General features: G+C 38.7%; 2 protein-coding genes across 3 annotated transcripts in view; both read right to left on the bottom strand.

Annotated features, from left to right (window-relative positions):
* The window catches only part of rabgap1 (RAB GTPase activating protein 1), a 77,299-nt gene that overhangs the window by 24,347 nt on the left and 29,656 nt on the right, over nucleotides 1-23,296 (bottom strand). For both annotated transcript variants that reach the window (XM_085413674.1, XM_085413675.1), the window contains one exon: nucleotides 1,890-2,003. In XM_085413674.1, coding sequence (XP_085269800.1) covers nucleotides 1,890-2,003 — 114 coding nt within the window. The remainder of the gene's footprint in view (nucleotides 1-1,889; nucleotides 2,004-23,296) is intronic.
* On the bottom strand, nucleotides 9,028-14,369 carry LOC146665889 (putative G protein-coupled receptor 21). The gene has a single exon (XM_085413673.1). The coding sequence runs from the start codon at nucleotides 13,388-13,390 to the stop codon at nucleotides 12,188-12,190; it is 1,203 nt and encodes a 400-aa protein (XP_085269799.1). The 5' UTR covers nucleotides 13,391-14,369; the 3' UTR covers nucleotides 9,028-12,187.

Below are 23,296 nucleotides of genomic sequence, written 5' to 3'. Positions count from 1 at the left end.
AAGCTAACCAACTGCTTGTTTTTCACCTGTAATTACATGCAGTTTTATAAAAAAACAACTTCATGAGTGGGTGTGAGTTTACAAATCTATGTCAGGACACAAGCTGTCTATTACAGCTATTTATACTTCTTAATATTTAAAAGATTTATTAAATATTATGTGAATTTCAGTTTTGATTCAATTCCATTTAGTATGAAATTGAAATAGTGAGCCAAACCACAACAACAGGTGTGTCAAGGTGATTTATACCTTAGGTAAAGAACCTACAGTGTTAGAAAGACTACCCCAAAAATCAGACAATCCACAAAGAGCAGCACTAGGACTAGAAAAAATCCATTTTAACAGGAAGAAACCTCCAGACGAGCATGGAGGGTCAGCTATCTGCTTCGAGTGGTTGCAGGTGAGGGGAAAGAGGAAAGAAGGAAGAGTTTATAGGGAGACGGGACAAAACAATCTATGGGAGGGAGAAAACAAAATTTAATGACCTGCAGTAGTGGTGCATAAACATCTGGCAGTGAAGTGAGTTGAGTGGGAAAGGAAAAAACTTCATGCATGCAAAGACCACAAAATGCTGCCTTTTATAAGCAGAAAAGTAAACTAGCAGTGCACATTAAAGGTACACTGTGAAAAATATCACTGCTAGACATCAGTAGATTGCAGATTGGCCGCCATTCATGAAGTAAGTACAGAATGTCAGTCCTCCATTTATCTCAGCTGGAGTCCACGTCTATTCACACTGTAGGAGGCTGTAAAACTTTGTGAAAGGAGTCTGATACGAGTCGACGAGTCAGTGAAACTCACTTCTGTCTCATACTGAGGTGAGTTGTCGGTAAGTGTTGCTGTTTTGGTCACTGTTAGCCGGCGTTATTGAAACTGTCTTTGAAGCGGATCTGACATTCTGACACTCACGATGTGAGACTGTAATAAACAGGGACGGTCGCATGTCTAATCTGCTGACAATATCAGGAAAAAAACAAGCATGTTTATGCACATTTTCATGTGTTCAGAGCATGAGGCTTGAGGTGAGGAGGAAGAGGATGAGGTGGAAATGAGGGAGCAGAGAGAGAAGAAATGGATGAGGCAGACATAATAAGAATGGGATAATTAAAATATCCATGTATAAATAAAGTTTAAAATACCTATTTGTGATCTTTAAATTAAAAGTAATTTATGAGGCGTACTACATATGCCGCCGGCCTCTAGCTTGAAACATAAAAAATAATTAGGCGGAACAGCGACGCCCATCTCAGCTCAGATGGTGGCGCAACATGGCAAACATGGCAGCCCCTGCTCCTATGTAGTTTAAATGGATTAATTCCCAATTTATGACAATGCACTGATTATTGGAAGATATAATTATACACTAATCAATGTCTATTTATGAGTACGATGTTCTTTTTTCTATTGAATAAACTAAAAAAAATGACTCATTGTAATCTTTAAATGCAAACATATCAGATTATCCTGGAGTGCCTCTTGAAAACCTTTAAACTGCTCACTAATAGTAAAGCTTAACATTTATAATAAGTGGGAGCGTCATTTTAATCATCTCTGCTTAAGCCACTGGCCCAATATCCTTGAAGAGCACTGCGAAGTATTACTACTATTGTTCTTGACCCAGTTTATCACTCCCTGTTATTTCTTCATTATGTGTATTTTAAGCTGTAAATTTACACGCAGCAGAAGTTAATGTGGGGGAGAGTGGGGAAAAGAGTGCTGCTGACTTGTTTCTGCAGTTCTGCTACCAAATGGTTTACACCTCATTTGGCATACAGCTGTTGCAGTAGCTTTGTGCACTGTGTGAATCCATTTTAATGACTGCCTGGATAATGCCCTCTGCTGACTTCAGAGGAAAAATTAACCTCCTCCTTGTGTGTTAAGTGTCTCACCTTGCAGATCTTATAGAGGGAGTCTTGTCCATCTCCTCCAGTGTCTTTGAAGTAGTCGTGAGCTGGAAATGTCCGGTTAATGTCCCTGGTGATGGCGCTGTCCTGAGGGGACTCCTAAAAGTGAAAAGAGAAGAGAGAGAGAGAGGTTAAAGTGGATTGAAAGGAGGTGAAGAGGCAGAGGCAGGGTGAAATTCAGTAACTAAAACATTCAAAGCCATTTTTATTATTCGGTCTCTGCAAAAAGAGAAAAATCAATCCGCAGAGACCCAGCAGTGGTCAGTGCTGTAGAGTATTTGCTGGCCTCACACATTGCTGAGATTTACAGTATGGGGCAGGAATAAAAAGTGGTAGGACAGAGTGTTCCCTTCCACCGTACAGATTGTCCACAGCTCAGTGCCTTTTTATTTGTCTGTATCTGCCCACCCCACTTTGACTCTAATAATGACCACTTCTTCTTATACGTAATATAAGCATTAGTTTCTGATGGTATAGTACGTATGCAAACAACAGGCACATAACACAAAACAGATATTGTTATTTACTTGGTAAAACATGTTCAGTGAAACAAATAATATACTAACAGCTTTGCTTTTACCAAAAGTGGAAACTAAATGGTAATTTAATTTGTGTAATGTTGTATGTAAGATTCAATTCTTGGTTTGGTGACCTACTTGATGTCAACTAGATGGTCATTTGGGAAGAAAATAAACTGAGACTGAAATACTTTACAGCAACTATAAACTGAATTTAACAACTGCATCAGGTTTAAGACATATTGTCTTTAGAGAGGGATAGATGGATGGCTTAAGCAGTTATTATCCAGACTGCTGTGTGCTCTTAAGGTTTTGCTATTGCACGCTTTTTTTTTTCTGTAAAATTGAAAGTACATGCCATCAAGGTTAATTATTTGCACTACTGTAACACAATACAGTTCTATTTGGTCCCAACATCAATATTTTAGACAAATTCACATTTCTTTTCAAACTAATGACCCAATTTTGCTACTTGCACTTTATTATTATTATTATTATTATTATAGTAGTAATAACTTTCATAGCAAGTTTATAGAACCGGTAAGATATTTCACTAGATGAAAATGCAAGGGAGAACAAGAAGATTCAAAAAATCATCTTCTTGGGAGTACACAAATGTTCCAAATCCATCTAGCAGCCCTGGTATATTTCAGTGTAGACCAACTAACTGACTTGGGCCATGCAGCAGGACAATGCAATGGCATGGCCGACTCAAAGTGCAGACCTCAACCCGACTGAAAAACTGTGGACCTTTAGAGAGCTCAACATAAACAAATGCCCGCAAACCTCAATGAAGTAAAGCAATGTTGTAAAAAAGAGTGGGCCAAAGCTTCTCCACAACAATGTAAAAGCCTGATAAAGTCATAAAGAAAACTATTACTTCAAGTTATTGCTGTTAAAGGTGGTCCTACAAGCGACTAAATCCTTAAATGTGCTTAGTTTTTCACAGAACCGCATGGCTGTATGTGTGGAGATTGCACACAGTACATATACAAGCCTGGGGAAACGTATTTCTTTGGCATATCACTCCACAGAGTGGATATACTACACACACATAGATCAGTGAATAATATAATCTAAACTAGCCGTGCTTTGCAAAGATTAATCACCACTTAATTCATTATTCATCACAAGTGAATTTCAGAGACACGGCCTCTAAATAAAAAATCTTACTCTGTAACTCCCCATTTGTATACAACAAATCAAACCCACTTTTAAACATAGCTTTATGTAGCATTTGTGGGTAAAATAAGTATAAATTTGGGACTATGTATTGGGTGATGTTCACTGAACTTTGTAATCTGGTGCCGGGATCATTCTCTCAAGCAAAATGAGGGCGTTGGCGCGACAACAGAGGGAAACACTTTCAGTCATCGGTGTAAACCTATAATGTCTCAGCCAAAAATGTTAAATTAACTTTTTTTTTTTTTTTTTTAATTGTAAGACTCATTTCATACATGTAGGAAAATGTTTCCATTACATGCTGGAAATTCATAAATTACACCTAGAGTTATTTGCTTGTATGTTTTTTTAACCATTGCTGAAGAGCACTTTAGCATAACTAAACCTTTATTAATCCCTACAGGGGATCAAATTCTGTCCGAGAAAACAATCCTGCAAACCCATCCTCAAAGTAGATGTAAACTTAAAAGAGAACCCTTCATTTAAATCGTCAGTGTTTTCAAACCACTCGTGCTCCCTTTGTAGCTAATTATACCTTTTTGGTCACTCTGTTACTGTACCCATCAAGTCCCTCCTTTTTCCGAGGTTTCTGTTCCAACTTCCACAAAGGAAGAGAGTGTAACAAAAATAATGCAAGTATGAGAAGAAATGCAGGAAGAAAGGGATATTTAAACAAAGCAAGCTAATGGGGATAAGAGACCAACAACAGTGGTCCACTCCACGACTAACACCACACCCTAAAAAACACTGAGTGTGTATACATGTATGGTATTGTGTGAATTGTAGACCTTGGGAATATGGGATGAAGACTTTATGTTCTGTTCTGCCTTCAAACGGCTGTTTTAGAGTAAATAATTGACTTTAAGGTTGAGGTTAAATGAGGTTATGTTGTGATAAAGGTTGGTGTAAGGCTCAGGCAGTTAGCTGTGACAGTTAAGAACAAGGGGAAGGTGTTAAGTCAGTGAGTGAAAGTGATTTAACTAGATGAAATTCAGAGTAATTTTGGTGACTATAGAGTTGGTTTTTTGGTTGTCACAGAGCTGGAGCTCTGAATTACACTGTAGCTCTCGTTCAATCGGACATACACAATAACAAATCTAATTATCTGAGATTAGTCATGTTCACTTTTAAACACGGTCACCTTGCTAGCAGCAAGTTGGATCCCCATTTTACTTTTCCACGGCATAGCTTCAACCAGCTGCTAGAAATATTCCTCACAACTTTTGGTCCACATTGACATGACAGCATCACACAGTTGCTACAGATTTGTCAGCTGCACATCCAAAAGTCCTCTATTGGGTTGAAATCGGGTGGCCTGGTACAGAACAGTGAACTCTTTGGCATGTTCAAGACACCAGTTTGGGATGATTTGAGCTTGTGACATGATGCACTATCCTGAGGGAGAAGGCTATAAAAAGCTGGGCACACTGTGGTCATAAAGGGATAGACAAGGTCAGCAACACCACTAAGGGTCCCAAATTATGTCAAGAAAGTCTTCTTTGGTTCAGGCACCTGAACCATGGATCCATGCTTTCATGTTGTTTATGGCAAATTCTTGATGTCACAGCACAAATCAAAACTCATTAAAAAAGGCGAAAATTGTGAAATTAAGCTATAGTTTTCTGTTCTTAGCTGACAGGAGTCCCACCTGGTGTGGTCATCTGCTGCTTTAGTCCTCTGCTTCAAGTTTCGATGTGCTGTGCCCTCAGAGACGCTCTTCTGGGATCAATAAAGCATTTCCCCCCCAGACAGCTGCTGCTCACTGGATATTTTCTCTTTTTCTGACCATTCACTGTAAACCCTTGAGAGGGTTGGGTTGTGTGGGAAAATCCAAGCGGATCAACAAGACTCAGACCAGCCTGTCTGGCACCAACAACCATGCCACATTCAAAGTCGCTTAAATCACTTCTGTTCCCCATTCCAGAGCTCGGGTTGAACTTCAGCAGGTCATTTTGACCATATTTGCAAACCTGAATGCACTGAATTGCTGCCATGTGACTTGCCAATTTGATATTTGTATTAACAAGGACAAGAAGAACAAGAATACCTAATAAAGTATATCTTCTAAACTTGGCAGGACCTCACCATAAAGTGCATCAGTAAAATCCAAAGTGATTGAGACATTTAGCCTCAAGGGTACTAAAAACTTGTGTCCCAGAAATCTATTTATTCAAAGAGAAAACCATTGCATCCAATGTGGCACATCCCACAGAGCTATAGTCTCTCTGTGAAAGATAACCATCCATGTTTATACAAGCACCACTTAGCCATACTTATCGTAAGTGTTTAGCGCATGCACAAAGACTTCTGACATAATGGCCAATTAGCTTCCTCCCTATCTGTCAGCTCAGTTAAAGAAAAGTTCAGAATTAGAGTAGCACGAGAGAGGAAGAAAATGCATTTAGTATCTCAACATAATGTACGGAAGCATGAGAGGAAGTGAGAAAAAGAAACACAGAGAAGCAGAAAGAGAGAAAACATGAAAGATAAAATACATCTGGAGCTAACTGGAAAATTATCAATGGAATTAGAGTACGAACAGAAAACAAACAAAAACAAGACCAAAAAAAAGATCTCAGAAAAAATTATATTGATTCATGTCAGAGCCTGACTAATATGGAACCAATATCACTACCAATTACCAATATTTGATGATTAAAAAAAAACACTTTCTGCTCTTCTGATTCATCAGCTGATATTTTTCTATAATTTGATATATTTAGTTTTACGTTTACTTGTTCACGTGTTACCTGACTCTCCTTCATTCTGCTGCTTTTTGTATAATATGGACAGACTCGTAAATAGCCAATGTCAAACGGTAGTACAAGCTACCAGTTAGTCAGTCTCTACTTGAGACCACTATGCCCGTTAAAGAGGGTCTATTTTGCTCATTTACTGCTCTATATTGATATTCTATGACTCTACTAAATGAGCTCTCCACAATTCCCAACTTAAAATAATTCCTATTTATCTTACAGTGGGCAATTGCACAGCTCCCCTCCTTGGTGCATACTCTGTCTAAAAAAAAAACACATTTTAGCTTCTTTTCCTCTCACTTTAAGCCAACTTGTTTTTCCTGATTGGAGCTGTGTGCCTGTGATGCCCTTATCAATGACAGCCATTTTACACTTTTGTAAAAGCATCGCAGAATATAAGAAAAATCATATTACTTCCCCTTTGAAGCAGCCATTTTCTCTAAAGTGGACTCGGCAGATATGTTGTTCTAAGATTCTCGGAGGACTTGCCACAATTATTTATTCATTTGCATTTAGGTTGTCTCAGATCGGCCTTTTCTGTAGTTCTCTCTATTCTCGAGCACACCAGCCTGTTTCTGTTTAAAAATCTGTACAAACATTACAGATGCATCAGAACACTTTTGGCTATCAGTAACAAGTACTGCTGAGACCCACAACACCCATAAACTGAGTGAAAGTCCAGGAACAAAACATTTTCTGACAGAACACCAATAAAATGTCTTCACTGGGGGTAAGCCAAAAATGGCTGCGCTACAGTGCAAGTGTGTGTGTGTGTGTGTGTGTGTGTGTGTGTGTGTGTGTGTGTGTGTGTGTGTGTGTGTGTGTGTGTGTGTGTGCATGAATCTAAAGCTTGGAGTTAAGCACTAGACTAGAGCTTCCGTGAGAAGGCTGAATAGCTAGCTCTCTATTGTTTACGTCCCCGATTTTCTCTGACTCAACACAATAGCTGACATGTCACTCTGTTATTCTTTCTCTGCTCCTAAAGGACCCTACCAAGACACCAAGAGAACATGGGGTGATATTTATCAAGCTTGCCATAAACCTTTCACCCTGAACAAAATAATACAAAGTGCTGCATTTAGATTACTTAACTTGATTTAAATGTAAATGGAAGAATAAATGGTGAATGTTTTACTGTCCTGTTTTTAAAAAAAAAAACGTAAAAAAAAAACAACGTAAATATAACTGAGATGAATTCAGTGATTCCTTCTCTTTTCTTTAAAATGACTGGTAAATAACACTTGCTTAGGCTTCCCATAGTGCAGTTTCCTCACCTTAGCATCAGCCATAATTAAATCTTAATAGTCTGTCTCATGCCCTACTTTCTGTGCCATTTGTGCACTGGTTTCACTGCCTCAGCAAAAGGAGAGCAGACAAAATATGAATCTCATCAGAATAGAAATGACAAGTAATGTCAACTGCCACATATTTTACATCAGTTTCAGCAGCATTCAAATTCAGCTGAATAGCTGCAGGCAGAAATATGCTGCTTTTCGAGAGATCTGACATTTTGACTAGTGAAAACTTGGGAAATCAACAACAAAATTCAAAATTTAACCTCAGTTCTCCTTGTTTTAGTTCAGATTCAGTTGAATAGACTGAAATAACATCACATTTATTTGCCTAGTACAGATACACAATGCACAAAAATGCTACAAAAACAAGGCAACAAAGCATTGAGTAAATCAGAAGAATCTCACGTCCACCAGCAGCAAAAAAAACATTTAAATTATCCCCACATTCATGATTCACAAAAGCTAACATCTCACGCAAACCTCATCAGAAATTCAACACCGTTGGCAAATAAAATATTTTGCATTTTAGCATTATTTTAAAAATGGAGTGGCTCTATTTTCTCAATCTGAAACTTACATAGTTCCGACTGTTCATTACATGTATTATTCAGTGTTCAATGTGGGCAAGAGTAAAAATCTTGACTTTGGAAGCTTTCCAGAATACACCTCACTTACAGTGCTCAGGTTCCTCTTGTGTATTTAAAATAATCAGTTCCTTAAAACAGCTGCATCATAAGTCAGCCTTTAATGACACTGCCTGTTTTGACTAAAGCAGGACGATAAAATGATCTTGATAATTTTCCGGGGAAAGAAAACCCTCCATAACAATGATGATAACAGACGAGTAATTTACAAGAAAAACAAAACAAAACACAGTTTTGAATGTGGGTCAGCCCTAATTTGCTGATTACACTATCAGACTACAAGAGGGCAATGTAGATGACACGTGCAGGGCCAAGTCAAGGGTAAAAAATAATTTTTAAACTAAAAATACAAAGCCAGTCTCAAGGCGACACAAAGACTTCTAAGATTGGTAAATTGCGGTTAAGAGAGGCCCTAAAACAAATCAACAATATGTCTTCACCACCATTTTAACAGGTAGTTGTACTCCTCACTAACTATAGAAAGACCAACGTACTAACGCTATCTTTGCCTTTTCAGTCATAGTACCTGTGACGGGAATTGGACAAATCACTTTATCATTAACCTTTTCCATGACAAACGATTCGTTTATCCAAGTGAAAAAAATCCAATAAATGACACTTTTATCCATTAAAGTATGTGACTTCATTAGGACAAAAGACAAAGACGCTGTATGCTCATAAAGACATTTAAATTTATTCAAATGCACTTTGATTACAGCCAAAGAAAAGGATATAAGCTTCTGGATGTTCAGAGTCATTTTAGTTTTCTTTCTTTGCATCTACTGAATACATTTTCATGACCTTTCTGAGTTTACTAATCAGTCTGTTGCAGGTGAACTATGTGCTCATTTACTATTGTGCCCACCAACAATTCTTTTCCTCTCTCTCACAGAAGAATGCTGCATTTAAGCTACAAATGACTTCCTAAACCAGCTGTAGTGGCCACATTTCCTCTTGTTCTTTAAAATCTTACCCAGCGTGCCATAGTTGTTCCTCATAGTCACCAGTGTCATGTCCTTGAGAACATGGAAGTGATTATTTTCCCACAAGACAGACTGAATGTGTACGCAAGATCAATGATGTGTCACCATTATACGCTACAATTTACAAAACTGTACCTTTAAGTTTTATAGTTTTAAATTAGTCAACTTTAAAAGCCATCAGTCTTTACAAATTGTGTTTACAGCAGAAAATTTAAACAGAAATATCTAAAAACAAACTTCAGTCTTTTTAATCAGTAAGCATGCTGCTAATCCTACCTAGATTGCGCAACATTTATCACTTTACAAGAACAAAAGGAAAAAAGTGAGTAGAAAAGAAATTTGTATAGTTTAACAATCAAACATTCAGTACGGCAATATTGTACACTTGTTTAGAGACTGAAACAAAAATAGGAAAGATTACAATATTTGGCATTGCTACGCAGATTACAGTATTTAAAGACAACATGTGAATCTATCTACCACCACAATACTTCATACTCACATACACTCACAACGCACAGAGGGGAAACACTTGAGGGAAGTGCAGCTAATAAAGAAATGAGCAAAGGGGAAAGCTTCAGTAGCACCCTTGCTGGAAAATCTTAAACAGTCCAAATTCAACCAATGGTCGCATCCTGACATATCTGTAAACTCTCATACACAACAAGCACACATGAATGAATAAATGCAAAAGAAAAAAAAAAATAAAATAAAAAATTGTTTAAATTGTTCTCAGTCATGTTTTCACTCCTGGTTAATTTTGATTGTACAGAACAGATAAACAATGACAAAAGTGAACTTGTGAAATATAAGTATAATTTGCAAATATATTTCACAACTCGTGTGGTTCAGGTTACTCCGCAGTGAATGTGGACCTGACATTTTCATTTCTGTACGTGCGTACAATTGACAGTTTGTGCCTTCCAAAAACAGCCAAGTGTTAATAAACAGAGCCCTCTCTAGCTGTTAGAGGAAATCATTTCCCAACAGTTTAAAATCGTGTTTCTATCAAGGCAACGATATATCTCAGTAGTCTGAGAAACAGTCATATTCATGCACACAAGGCATCGCCGACCCACCGCAAACTTTGAGTAAAATCCGCTAGCATTGATCTTTTATACACTAGAGAAAAGTGGAAAAATATCCACGAATACCTACTGAACTCTCTTTGGTAGTTTAAATAAAATGTATAAAGCTCGAATTTCTCTAGCTAACCAAACGCATAAAAGAAGACTCCATAGCTCATCGCAAAAGTAATTCCTTGCAAATTTAGAGCTTAGGACGGTATGCACACAACCAGTCCCTCTTCTTGTTGCCGCACAGAGGTAAGCCTGCTGGCAGAGTGAATGGGCTATTTGTCTGTTCTGATTGCATGTGATCCCTGTTTGTTTGCGTACACGTGTACTAGATCCCAAATGCAGGCACAGTAATGCAGTCACAACACAGCAAACATCTAAGATTGTACTAAACAAAACAAAAAAAAGGAATCATTTGAGATTGTTACAAATATCTGACTCAGGATGTCATAGGATTGTTTCTCCTACCAATCCAAAAGATAAGGGGTAAGGCTCACAGTTGAATGGTTATTCATATGAATGCTAATGTAAATGCTCTTGGGCAGTAACTGTGGGTGAGGCTCGGAGCACTGAAAATTTTTGACTGGTCAAGTACTTCTGGCATTTCAGTCAGACGGTCTCGCAATCATAAAAATCTTTAAAGAACAATAGTCATTAGGAACAGCCCAAAGAAAATGTTCAGTTCCTTAAAAAAAGTTAATAAGTTTAGGCTTTTGTGGTTGAAAATATAGTTGTGGTTTTTTTTCTTTGCTTCTTTGTTTTTCCTCTAACCAACAAGAAAAATCTCTTAAAAAATAAATAAAATTAGCCCAAAGATGTACCAATAATCAATATAAAATAAGTGCAATAATACATCCTTCCTCGGCCTTTCAGTGCCCCAGAAACACAAAATCACATTTGCTACATAATCATAACAAAGGTGCAATGACATATTACTTGAAAGAGATATTCACTAATCATTACATCTGCATTTTTCAGGTTAACAGTCATATGCCAAAGCTGGTTACCATACTATATTACAAAGAAAATGGATGTAGTATGCAAACTCACAAATCATTTAAAGACATTTGTGAGCAACATCAATAAATAGGTTAATCTAAAATTCAAAGTCGGTAAATCTAGGTGGGTCTACACCTACCTACTCCTTCAGCGACAAGAGACAACAAATATTTAAAGAAAAAAAGTTGCATCATTTTTAATATTTAACACTGATTTATGGTATGAGGACTGAAAACCATAATTAACGAGCTGGTTGTTATCAGTTAGCTTCAGTACATCGATCCTTAATCACAGAAGTCACTTGTTCTGTTTGCATTCATCTATCCTGCGCTTCATTCAGTATTACTTATGTGACGATGATCTGGCAAATGAAGTGAAATCACTTTATTTCAGAAACGGCACATTTAGTTTTTCAACACAGTTTCGGTAAGGGTTTTTGTTATAACAATTTAAGGATTCACTTAAAAAAGGAACACTGGTAGATAAACCTTTTGTTCATCCTCAAGTTACTTTACGTCTACGGCTCTCATATACTTTTTTTTTCCTTATTTCAACCCCCCTCCACCTATCATGCCTGTCCTTGACCATTTTAAAACATCATGAAGAGCCACTTTTTTTTTTTCTCATAGATTTACTCTCGACTTATTCTACTTGCCAGCTGTGGCTTGTGCAGAGAGGATGCTTGTCTAACTTCCAAATGCAACAGAAACGGCATAGGCTATTCAACACCTTGTTCCATCTCTTTACAGCACATTTTAGCAGCATTTTAACAGCCATCACTTCAGCCGTTTCTTACGTGTCCAAATGCCAATTTGGCAAAAGTGTTTACCCTACACGTGACATGTTGTACCAGTTCTCATCTCCCCGTGACCATATCCCCACCCCTTTTCAGCAGAACCAAAAAAAGCCTTTTTGGTGTTCCTAACCCCATAGTTGCTGCCGCTGCGCTGCAAACAGAAAGAGCAGAGACGTTTGAGGCCCTTCCTGAAGGCAGAGTTGGAGAGGCTGTAAATGAGGCAGTTACAGAAGCTGTTACTAATAGCCAGCCATGTGGTAAGGAATGATGCTGCAGGGTGGTGGTAGATCCCTCCACTCTCCAACAGAAAGTAGAGGATATAGGGCAACCAAAGGATATAAAACACACTAGTAATGCGAAACAACACCATAGCATAACGTCTGTCTGGGTATGCTGATGTGGACTGCTGATACTGGGGTTGGGACAAGTGGGGTAACTGTCCTTGCTCTACTGTACTGTTGTCCTTGACCACAGAGCCAACTGCGATTCTTGGGCCCTGCAGTTGCTGAGGTCCATAACGTGCATGGCGCTCGCTGATCTCTCGGGTGTGCTGTCGGCAGATCTTGAAGATGTTTGCGTAAGTGAAACAGACAGTTAGAGCAGCTGGAGCGTAGAGCAGCGTAACAATGAAGGTTGTGAAAGCCCGACTTGTCCTCCATTCCACTGCGCACCACTCCACAACATCGCCATGATAACCAGGTTTCCCCCATCCAAGAAAAGATGGGAGAAACACCAGAGCAGAGTAAAGCCATATCAACACAATACAGCAGCGCACTCGACAAGGTGTCACTAGGGATGCATAAGTCAGAGGCCGTGTGATGGCGATGTAGCGGTCTACACTCACGCATGCTAAAGACACCATTGAAACTGACTTTAAAACAGATACCATGTACCCGAACACCTGACAGGTGAGTTTGGGATCGAAGCTCTGAAGATGATGGAGTAGGGACAGGGAGGGGAAAAGGCAGCTGACTCCCACCAGCAGATCGGCATATGCCATAGTCTGGATGAAAGCACTGGTGGTGTGCTGGCTGAGCAGAGGGGCACAGTGAAACACAAAAATCACCACTAGGTTACCAGAAATAATGAGAACAGTCAGGAGAAGTATGATCGAAACTTCAAGGAGGCAGGTCGTGAAAATCTGGGAATAGCCTATCTCAAGTAAGCAAAAGGGAGCAGATGAGTTTGAGAAGTCAGCAGAGCTCTGGTTCAGTGGATCCAGCGAGGAATTCATCATCTTGGGCAGAAATATCTGTCCGAAGGGCTCTTCAAGGATACAGTAAATCCTAGAAGCCACTACTTTGCCCGGTCGCTGGGTAGAGCTCAGAGAAGCTGTATGGTTTCAGTCCAAATGCAGTGCTCCATAATGAGACTGCTGGCGTTTATCATTTCAAATGAATGAAAGACTGAAAGACCATAAAAAGGTGAGAAAGTCCCCAGGAATTGTCTTCAGAGCAGGCTGTTAAGGTTTCCAAATGATGCAATACGGGTCCTTTTCTTTTTCCTGTTTCGGCACTGCAAAATTCCCAGTTGAAGGCACAAAGAAGAGCAAAGAGACAAAAATTTGACTTTTAAGGAATTCCAGTCCGACTTGCTTGAAATGCCTCCCTTCCCTATATAGTCTGAGATGTCATCAACATCTGCTGCAGCTGCAGAAATCCCAGACTGAATCTCTCTCTTTTCTGTCTACAGTCCACAGAGTCACAGACACAGCTTCCAGTGAGGAGACATTATTGTTTAATGTGCTGCATACATAATTTACATGAAAGATTAAGCATCATTTTTATTCAGTCCATTAACTTGCTTGTCTTTCCTCTTCCCCCCGTTTCTTATCCTCCAGCTCTGATTTCTTGCTGCCGTTTCCGCCTCTCTGCTTGCTCTTGCCTCAGTTTCTGTCTAGTCCTTCGCAGAAAGATCACAGCAGAATGCCTTGAGCTGTGAGGATGAAGAAGGTGTGCGAGGTGACCGGTATTCAAAATGCACGCACGCCCACCTCAGCTAGGAAGGGCATCACCTTTGTCTGTAGTGGAAATCAGGCAGGCAGGCAGGCAGGCAGGCAGGCTGGCTGGGAGAACCCCCAGTGTTCATTTATTCTCCTTTGCAGTCTCTTTCTCACACTACTCGCTCCCTCTGCCTCTCTCTACAGAAACAGTGGCACTGAGGCACCACCCCCTTCCCAGTGGTTCCAACCAATGATCAACTGCAAAGACACGAGGCTGCCCTCCTTCCACCACCCTCCCACTCCTCCCCGTTCTTTTTTTTTTTCCTTGGTGCCAGTGTTTCTCATAATCACCCCAAGACTTAAACATGATGTTTCACACTGCTAAAATTAGAAACATTCATTGTAACACAGAACTTGTGAATTTGACTTTTAAAATCTCTCATCCCCCCACAAACACAGGCAATCAGGCAGCAAGAATCTGCCCAGTCTCTTTCTAGACCCCAGTACACAGCATTTGTAAGTAAAGCGCTGCTGAAAACAATAACCACATGTTTTAGTACAGCTTACAGGAAATATTTCTATTATTAATCTTGGAGCAATCCACACAGGGAAAAAACAAATAAAGAACCAACAGCCCCACCATAGCTTTAGATTTCAATAGGCCAATAGATGCACAACCCTGTACACAAGTTAAACCAGGTGTTAAATATATGGGTTTAAAATCTGCATGTAACACTACTCAACAGGGGACAACTCAAATTCAGAAAAGAAGGCCAAACTCAAATGTTATTGTCTCTCATCAAATGTTTATATCTGCATTATGCACAATAATATAATATTAATGCACAACACAAATAAATCACCTTCTCCCAAAAATCACATGATTCAACACAAGACTACCAAAGTGGTTGCAAAAACAAAGCAGACAAACAAAAAACTAATTTTAGTTTTAAACTTTTGTGAACTCTGTAACAACTAAGCTTCAAAATAAGCTTCAGCTGCCATACAGATGCAGTTCCTGCCTTTACAGCCAAGACGCAAACGTGGCTATAAAAGACACGTAATTATTTCCTTACACCAAACTAACAATAAGTCATGATGAAGAGGTTTCTAAAGAAATTTTGAGTTCCAAGAGACACAACTGGCAACATCATGTGGACATTAAAAATGGAATGGCAGTCAAATGGGAATTAGTATTAGCACTGGTTTTAACAAGTGGGGACTGCAATGATCCCCAATGGACCTCCAAGTCAACTAAAGCTCAGAAACTTTTCCACAGGAAGCCGAGGGCTCACAAGACACTCCTGATAACATGCTGAAATTAAAGGTCATCGGTCAAATCTAATCATTCTAAAATACTGACTTTCATAGCTAAATTATTCTGCTTCTGATGATTGTTAGAAATAATTAAGACTGAGTGTTATCAGTAAGCTTAACATTATATTATTACTTTTATTTCTGACTACAATCATTCTGATTAAAAAGGGAATCCTACGTAAGAAGGTTGTTTCAGATTTGATGTCCAAGTTTTACTGTCTCAAAAACAAGAAAAAGGGGGCTTATCAGTACATTGAAATTCAAATTTTACCGTTTTGTTTAACAATGATGTTCATTTGCACTAAATAACTGAACAATGACAGTGTAATGTTAAAATGTCATACAATTTCTATAAAAATAACACCTTTACAATATTGCTATGTTAGCAAAACAACATGTTCCTTTAAGTATTTATGTGACGTATATAATGGCAATGGCATTTTTTATAGAGCACATTTCATTATACTTCAATTCAATGCACTGAACGCAGAAGATTAAAACATCCGTGTAGGTTTATAATGATAACAGGTCAGCAGGCAGCTTGTTCCAATGAACAGGTCCACGGGAACTTAAAGCACCATCAGCACACTTAGATCTAATTCTGGGGACAGTTACAAGTTCTGCACCTGATGACCTGAGAGATCTGACTGGGTTACAGACACTGAGCAAGTCAAAGATTTTAAGGGTAATTCTGTAACAAACTGGGAATCTGTGCAGTGACTTCAGTACAGGAGTAATATGTTCAAATTTCCATGTAACTGTAAGGACACTGGGCTGATGCATTCTGAGTGAATTGTCCTACTGATAATTTGGATAATCCTTCAAATACAAATAATACAACAATAAAATAATCAAAAATAATGAGATCTAAATTGAGATCACTGTCTAAAATACTGTCAAGGTTTCAGAGACTCTATTCTGCTCTAAAACGTTCCAAGACATCCAACAGTTTATGTCATCAATGCAACTTATCAGTTTATGAACAGAGGTAAGATCATCATGTTTGTGATCTGCATAAGGATGATTGGCTATACTATGATTGTTTAATTTCAATAGTCAATCATTATCTGTGGCTATTAAGGCAGGGAGGAAGCGAAGGAAGTACTAAACATCTACACTGCTACATGGCACCAACTTAATTTCTCATGACATTCTCAGGTTGGTTTAATACCTTCCATATTTCTGAATGTTTGCACTTTTAGTAAAACTTTGTCAGTGAACTTGTTTGTGTCCTGATTCTGTATACATGAGCAGCGAGTTATTTTAAACCACATAATGTGAGGATTAAATTGAATTACTCAATATAGAGCACTAAATTTAGCAGCTTCATTAGGTAGTAATTACTGTCATATCTAGCCCAGCACTGTCAACATCCTACTCCTAATGACTGTCTGAAGACTGCAGAGTGTGCCTCGTGGTGGGCAATTTGGTGTAGCGTGATGGAGACCCAAACATACCCACACAGTCACACACACGCACACCAGCCTGCACCTTTCTCCCCCGCAATCCAGACACACTCCCATGCTTTCACGCACCTCTTCTGCTCAACACACGAGGAGCTAAAAATAGACGACAGTAGGACTAAGGGGCTGGAAGGAGGAGTGGAAGGGGAGGAAAAATGAGCATGGAAGTCAAAAGAAAAACAAAGCTTAATAAAGAGAGAGGAGGACGAGCTGGAGGAGAAAGATACGCAAAGCAGCAAGAAGCTAAGAGCTAAAATATGAGTACAGTGTGCTGTCCCGTGGTCTGCAAGCTCTGCACATGTTAGCCCTGTTAGCCATCCATATGATGCTTCCCTGCTTAGCATCCGCTCAAGGTCAGGTGTTCAGCAGCTGACACACACCTGACAACAATAAAACACCAAAAAACTGCAGTACAGTCTGATACCTAAGGCCAGGGAAGGAAAAAATGGACAACAACAACAATCAACAATGATAAAAACGATAAAGAACACATTACTGATAGTATACTTTGCTTAGATGATCTCGTAATCATTTGTATTTGTTTGTATTGCAGGGTTTTCCTTCATATAGGAATTTTCCCACTTATAAATCATGATGAAGGAAAAAAACAACTGAAACAAATAGAGACCACACAACAATCAGCAATCCAAACTCAATATAAAATCCATCTTTACCCTGTTCTTTGTCCTCATCATTTCAGCAGGTGTTTGTGGGGGTCCAGTAAGTGCATTTCACTATTCTCAATGGTAGGTTTTTAAAACCAACGGGGTTCGCATTAAATCTAAAAAAAACAGTGCAGCCTGTCCAGATCAATTTGGCTGTCAACATTAAGCACCTCCAGCATCCAAAAAAAAAAAAAAAAAAAAACCAAAAACCCAAAACCAAAAAAAACAAGTTTTCCAGCCTCAGGTCATTCACTTGGCTCCCAGTCCAGACGTTTTTGCTGTAAAGCTTTCCTTGTGACACCCATTCAGAGCAGTCCCTTATCATCCTTCTCATCTCTGCTGCCCTGCCTCTCCAAGTTACAAAGAAACTCAGACTTACCATTAACTGCTTTGAGTATGATACCAATTTCTCTACTTTTATCGACCCCTGGGCTCTATTCTACGTTTTTGATGTAGTTGTTAACTCACTGAGCTACACTGTTAGCACCAGTGTTGGTCAAGTTACTTGAAAAAAGTAATCAGTAACTAATTACTGAATACTTCCCAAAAAAGTAATCCCGTTACTTTACTGATTACTTATTTTCAAAAGTATTTAATTACTTAGTTACTTTTTAAAAACACGATTTACAACCTGTATAGGTGATAAAGCGATAGATCTTTCAGCCCAATTCTACTTTTTCTGCATAATCCATCATACAAAATGTAATCAAATGGAAAAGTCTCTTTTTAAAACTTGTTTTATTAGTTTTAATCTTTTAACTTTATGCATCAAGCAAAAATTAAATTATATGCAACATTCTCTGACTGGAAGAAATTAGTTTAACATTTAAACCTATTTTCTGCACATTCCAGCACATAAAATATTTTTTTTTGTGTTTACACTCAGTCTTTCAAATAGATGCAAGTAAAACACAGCAGAAAATAAATAAAATCAAAGACTCAGCGGTCCTTTTGCTCTATTTTCACCTGTAAAGTAGGAGTGGGGTAGGTGGAGGTTTACCCTGGTGCAGGTGTGCTGCGGTCAGTTAAAGAATCCGCTAGTTTCTGTGTGAATTTCCCATTACGTCGTAGCGCACTCGGCGCTTGTTTGGGGGGGGGGGGTTCGGTGTAAAAATAAGTTTTCTTCCCACGCACAACGGACACTAATGTTTTTGTCACTTTTTATGGAATCAAACTTAAAGTAAGGTCAGTACTTCCACGCTTTAAACGCTGCATGCTCATACTCTCTCCCACAATCGATATATGATCCATTGTTGATCTCTGGTTAGCACCCAAGTTTGTTAGGTTTAACTACTTCATCGTTTTGTTTTGTTTTTTTCTTTCTTCTTGCTCATCTTGCCATGAGCCATTCCATACCAGACAAAACCCAGTATTGCTGTAGGAAGCTCGAGTTAATTGTGAAATTAACAGGTAATCATGCTAGTGCTTAGGGCAGCTTATTTCTTTAAAAGAAAGACCACCACTGCCATAGTCTTTGCTGGTAAGCACTTGTGTAGCCAGTAGATTTCAAGGCCAAGATTTTCATTTTTGTCCACTAGTCATTGTTCAGGAATCCAGATACATTAAACAGAAAAAACAAATAAAATCTAAATCGACAAGCTAAGGGTTTCAAGATTTCATTTCAGCAGATTTGGTATTTGGTATTTATTTATTTATTGTCATTGTCAAGAACAATGAAATTGCGTTTGGGGCTTCCATACAACCCAAAAAAAAGAAGAAAATAATAAATACCCCTTAAAACCCAAGTGTACATATTTAACCCAGTGTGACTCCAATGCAATAAGACAATCCTTAGCAAGCCCAGCTTTTTGTAATCTCTGCACAGAATCTTCACCTACACGCAGCCAAAGCCTGCTCAAACATGACTGGCCAACAGCACTAGGAATATAAACTGACTAGAGACAAAAAGTTTCTGGTACCAAACATTGTGAGCTGTGATACATATTCATATGCAAAATCTGTTTACAGAGATTATCTAACTATCTAACCAAAAGGTGTCCAAAGGGAAAAGAGCTAACTGATAAAAGCACAAGGCAAGAGAAGAATATCTACACATTAGTGCAAAAACAAAAATAGATTCAACAAAAACCAGAACAGCACTGAAATGCTTTAATCTGACTTTCTTAACCTTCTGGGATTGGCTATGTAAGTATTTCAGTTTCTGCCTTCAAGAAGTCTGAACAGCATAAACCTATGGCACGGATGTGTATACAGTCACACAGAAAAAAGGAGAAAGATATGCTAGGATGACAAGACAGCAGGAGAGGAAAGAGAAAAAGGCATGATGACAATGTGATGAATCACAAACGAGCACCCAGACAAAGAAAAGCAATGAGATGCACGACTTGACATGAACACAAATGGGCGCAGGTAGAAGCCAGAGAGTGTCAGAGTCAGGTGTAAACAAATACAAATAATTATAAAGACACAAAGACAAAGAGGCAGGGAGACAGGTCATTATGTGGGTCAAGCAGACACATTCAGGCAGACAGGTAGTTAGAAGTGATTGCTTGGCTCCCCACAGGAGGCTGGTGCGGCAGGTCTGAGGATCACTTTGAGTCTACACTGCACACATAATTGTGTCACACAAAGTGTGCCCTTTTGCTTGGAGCAAACTTTCAACTATTTTGCCCACCTAGCCTAGGCAAATGAGACTGAAACATGCTTAAATACAATCCAGTAACACCATTATGAACCATGCATGCACTAGTCATATATGCTGGGCAGCCACTTTGTTGGCACATGTACACGGCTAAAAATGCTAACGCAAGCAAAGTTATGCCTATTTCTCTTTACGACCTTTCCTCCAAATTCCATTCACAACAACATAATAAACTGCTACTTATAACCCATTTAGTCAACGTATCTGCTTGTGCTGCATTCCAATTTATTGTTGCAATATTAAATAGTTTCTTGCGATCTAAAATAAACAAATACTTATAACTTATGTTATCCCTTGTTGTGATCTGATGTCCACATTACTGTTATCAAGATAAATAGTCTTTGAAAAAAATGCTAAAACCACTATTTCACTATTTAAACTGAAATAGATTATTTACCATAAGGTCTTTTACTTACTATATGAAATGAAAAATACAATAAAAACATGTCACGCTATAATACGGTGACACTGTTTCTGTGACGCGCTGTAACAACAACTCGTTGTCTGCCAGTATACGTCACGTTGCCTTTCGTAACATCCTCCTGATTAAAATCATCTGCCAGTGAACCTGAGTGCTGCTAAACCCAATTATTTGTTTTCCAAACGTAGTTAACTCCATCAGTGATTGGATTCTACTCACTATAATTTATGGAACTAATGCAAAATATGATGAGTTTATTGGGCCCTTGTGGAGTGCTAACCAACTCTCATATGGAGGAAATTCATTGGACCTCATTGTGAAAGTAACAGGGTAAATTTCTAACTATAATTTCTCCTTCCGTCAATACCCCGCTTTCAGTTAACGTGGATGAACACCAAGTACAGATAGGGTTAGAGAACAAAAGATGGAACCAGCAAGGACACGCAACAAAGCACAAAGAGATACACATAAACATAGGCTGGAAAGTGAACACACTGAGAAAATTAAGAGCTGGCACATAGTATGTGTAAATGTCAAATCATGTGCCAAAAAAAGGCAAAGAATAAATGAGCCTCAGCAGTACATAAGAGAATAAGAAAATTAACACAATGGGAACAATAAGTCCTTCCTAATTTTTACATACTATATTTAGAGTCCCATTATGCAGCACATTTCAAAACCTGCATATTTTTTATATTATATTAATAACAATGTATTTTCTTTTTTAAGCTATCTATAATCTTTCCATTCTTAAACTGTTCTTGTCTAATTCACTGAGTTTTAACAAGTCTAAATAAAATATAAATCCTCTGCATGTGTTTCCCTCCCTTTCAGTGGGCTCCAGTACAATCCTGGAATGCTGTCCTGCTTGTGTAATGAATTCCCACCCAACATCCAGTCCAAAAGCTATCAATATGTTGGCACAAGGATCCGTTGCTCAGATTCCACTCATGCCATTCATTTTAACGGAACTACAGCATGGCTAATGCATTATTTTGCAAGAGCTCTTTTTGAGCAGGCACTCTTTTCCAACTATTTACCTAGCAAGTGCAGGAACACAGAAAATGCTTACAGGCAACACTAGAGATAATAGAAAGGGAAAAGGTGGGTGACAAAAAAGAAGGTCAGAGGGGAAAAGAGGAAGGCAGGGAAGGGCAAGGTTAACATCTTGTCACCACCTGAGACCAAGTTTGCTGCCCTGCAGGTCCTTGCCTTTATATAAGAACAGCAGACAGAGTTGTGGTCAAAAAATAATAAATAAAATTACATAAGCTAATACACTGCTCTCAGCGCACAAGAAGGGTAGTCATGTACAAATAAGGCCACTTAAAAATGCCACCCCCACCCAGCTAATAGGTTCTAGGAGTACCCCCCACCCCCTTCTCCTGGGGTGCATCTGCTTTCCAGTATTCCTGTGTTCGTTTATCTCAGAAGTCAGAGGTGGGAGTGATATCACTCCCAAGTTGAGCATATTCCAGCCGTAAAGTCGATAAAAGCAAGGCGAAAATTGGATTTCTTTTGCTCCTTATCAAGTTAGAGACATTCATGCATGACTAGCAATAGAGCACAGTGCTTATTTTTTTGCACCACTGCAGCATGCTGACAGACAGAGCCTGCTCAATGCTCTGTGTGTGGTTTATTTAGCCAGTGACGGATAGACAACAAAGGCAGCACAGACTACAAGTTTTACAGTTTTACTATCGTTTACACGAGCAGCCGCCATATTGGATTGTTAAGCATTGCTAAGTCAGGACTGGTGGGACTGCTCTGACTTTTCAAGTTGGAAGTCAAACTTGAGGGGGCTTTCCAGTTAAGAATTCCATCTGGAAACTCTGAAATACTGACTTCCAAGTTCAGTTGCAATTTTTTGGTACAAACCTTTTGTTATTTCTTGCTGAACCCCTCATTTCTTTATATTTTGCTTTCAAGGAGCCAGACTTTCTTCTAATTTTCTTTGAAGGTGGTGTTGAGCACAAGTTCTCAAGGCTTTTTTAAGGACTTTCAAAGTTTTGTTTGGACAATGGCTATTTTTTCCACTAGTTTTCAGACTAGTACTTGTACCTGATCATTTTACCATGATTTCTTTTTGTGGGGCTCAGGGGGTAGAGCAGGTTGTCGGAAGGTCTGTGGTTCACTTCCCGGTTCCTGTAGTGTGCATTAACCCCAAAACTCAAGTTTGATCAGAATGATTGTGCGTGTGTGACGCTAGACAAGACACAAGTCACCCCTGAAGGTTCCACACAAGCTCACACAGATGGACTACCACAAACACATCATGGTGCTCTGACAACCTGAAACTTAAATGCAAGCTGAATATATATATCAGAGCAGATGTCCAGATCTACACACTAGCAGAAGTCCTAAAAACTCAAATAAAAAGCTCACAAATCAAACAGTCTATGTCGTTTAATATAATACATTTCTGGCTCTATATAGGCACAAAACGTAATCATGTTTTCCTCGTCTTAATGTTTTTGATCTTTTCAGTCATTTTTGAAAACAACACAGCTAATATCTTAAAGGATTATTCCCTTTTCAAAATGACTGGTATGTAGTTACAGGCTCTAGACACTATGCTTCTCTGTTACTGAAGGCATCTAATGGGGCCATTAACAAACCACTAATTTGTTCTGAAAAAAGATAGGTGTGTACACACACATAACACAGAGTGTT

This window comes from Rhamphochromis longiceps, linkage group LG7 (genome assembly GCF_057381845.1).
Source record: "Rhamphochromis longiceps isolate RC_006_pf linkage group LG7, R_longiceps_female_GT1.1, whole genome shotgun sequence".
NCBI lineage: Eukaryota > Metazoa > Chordata > Actinopteri > Cichliformes > Cichlidae > Rhamphochromis > Rhamphochromis longiceps.
Note: the sequence above shows the minus strand (reverse complement) of the source record. Positions and strands in the feature narration are given on the sequence as shown.

Bases quoted from the DNA above. Each gene is read 5' to 3' on its own strand.
- LOC146665889 (XM_085413673.1), bottom strand. From the start codon at position 13,390: ATGATGAATTCCTCGCTGGATCCACTGAACCAGAGCTCTGCTGACTTC.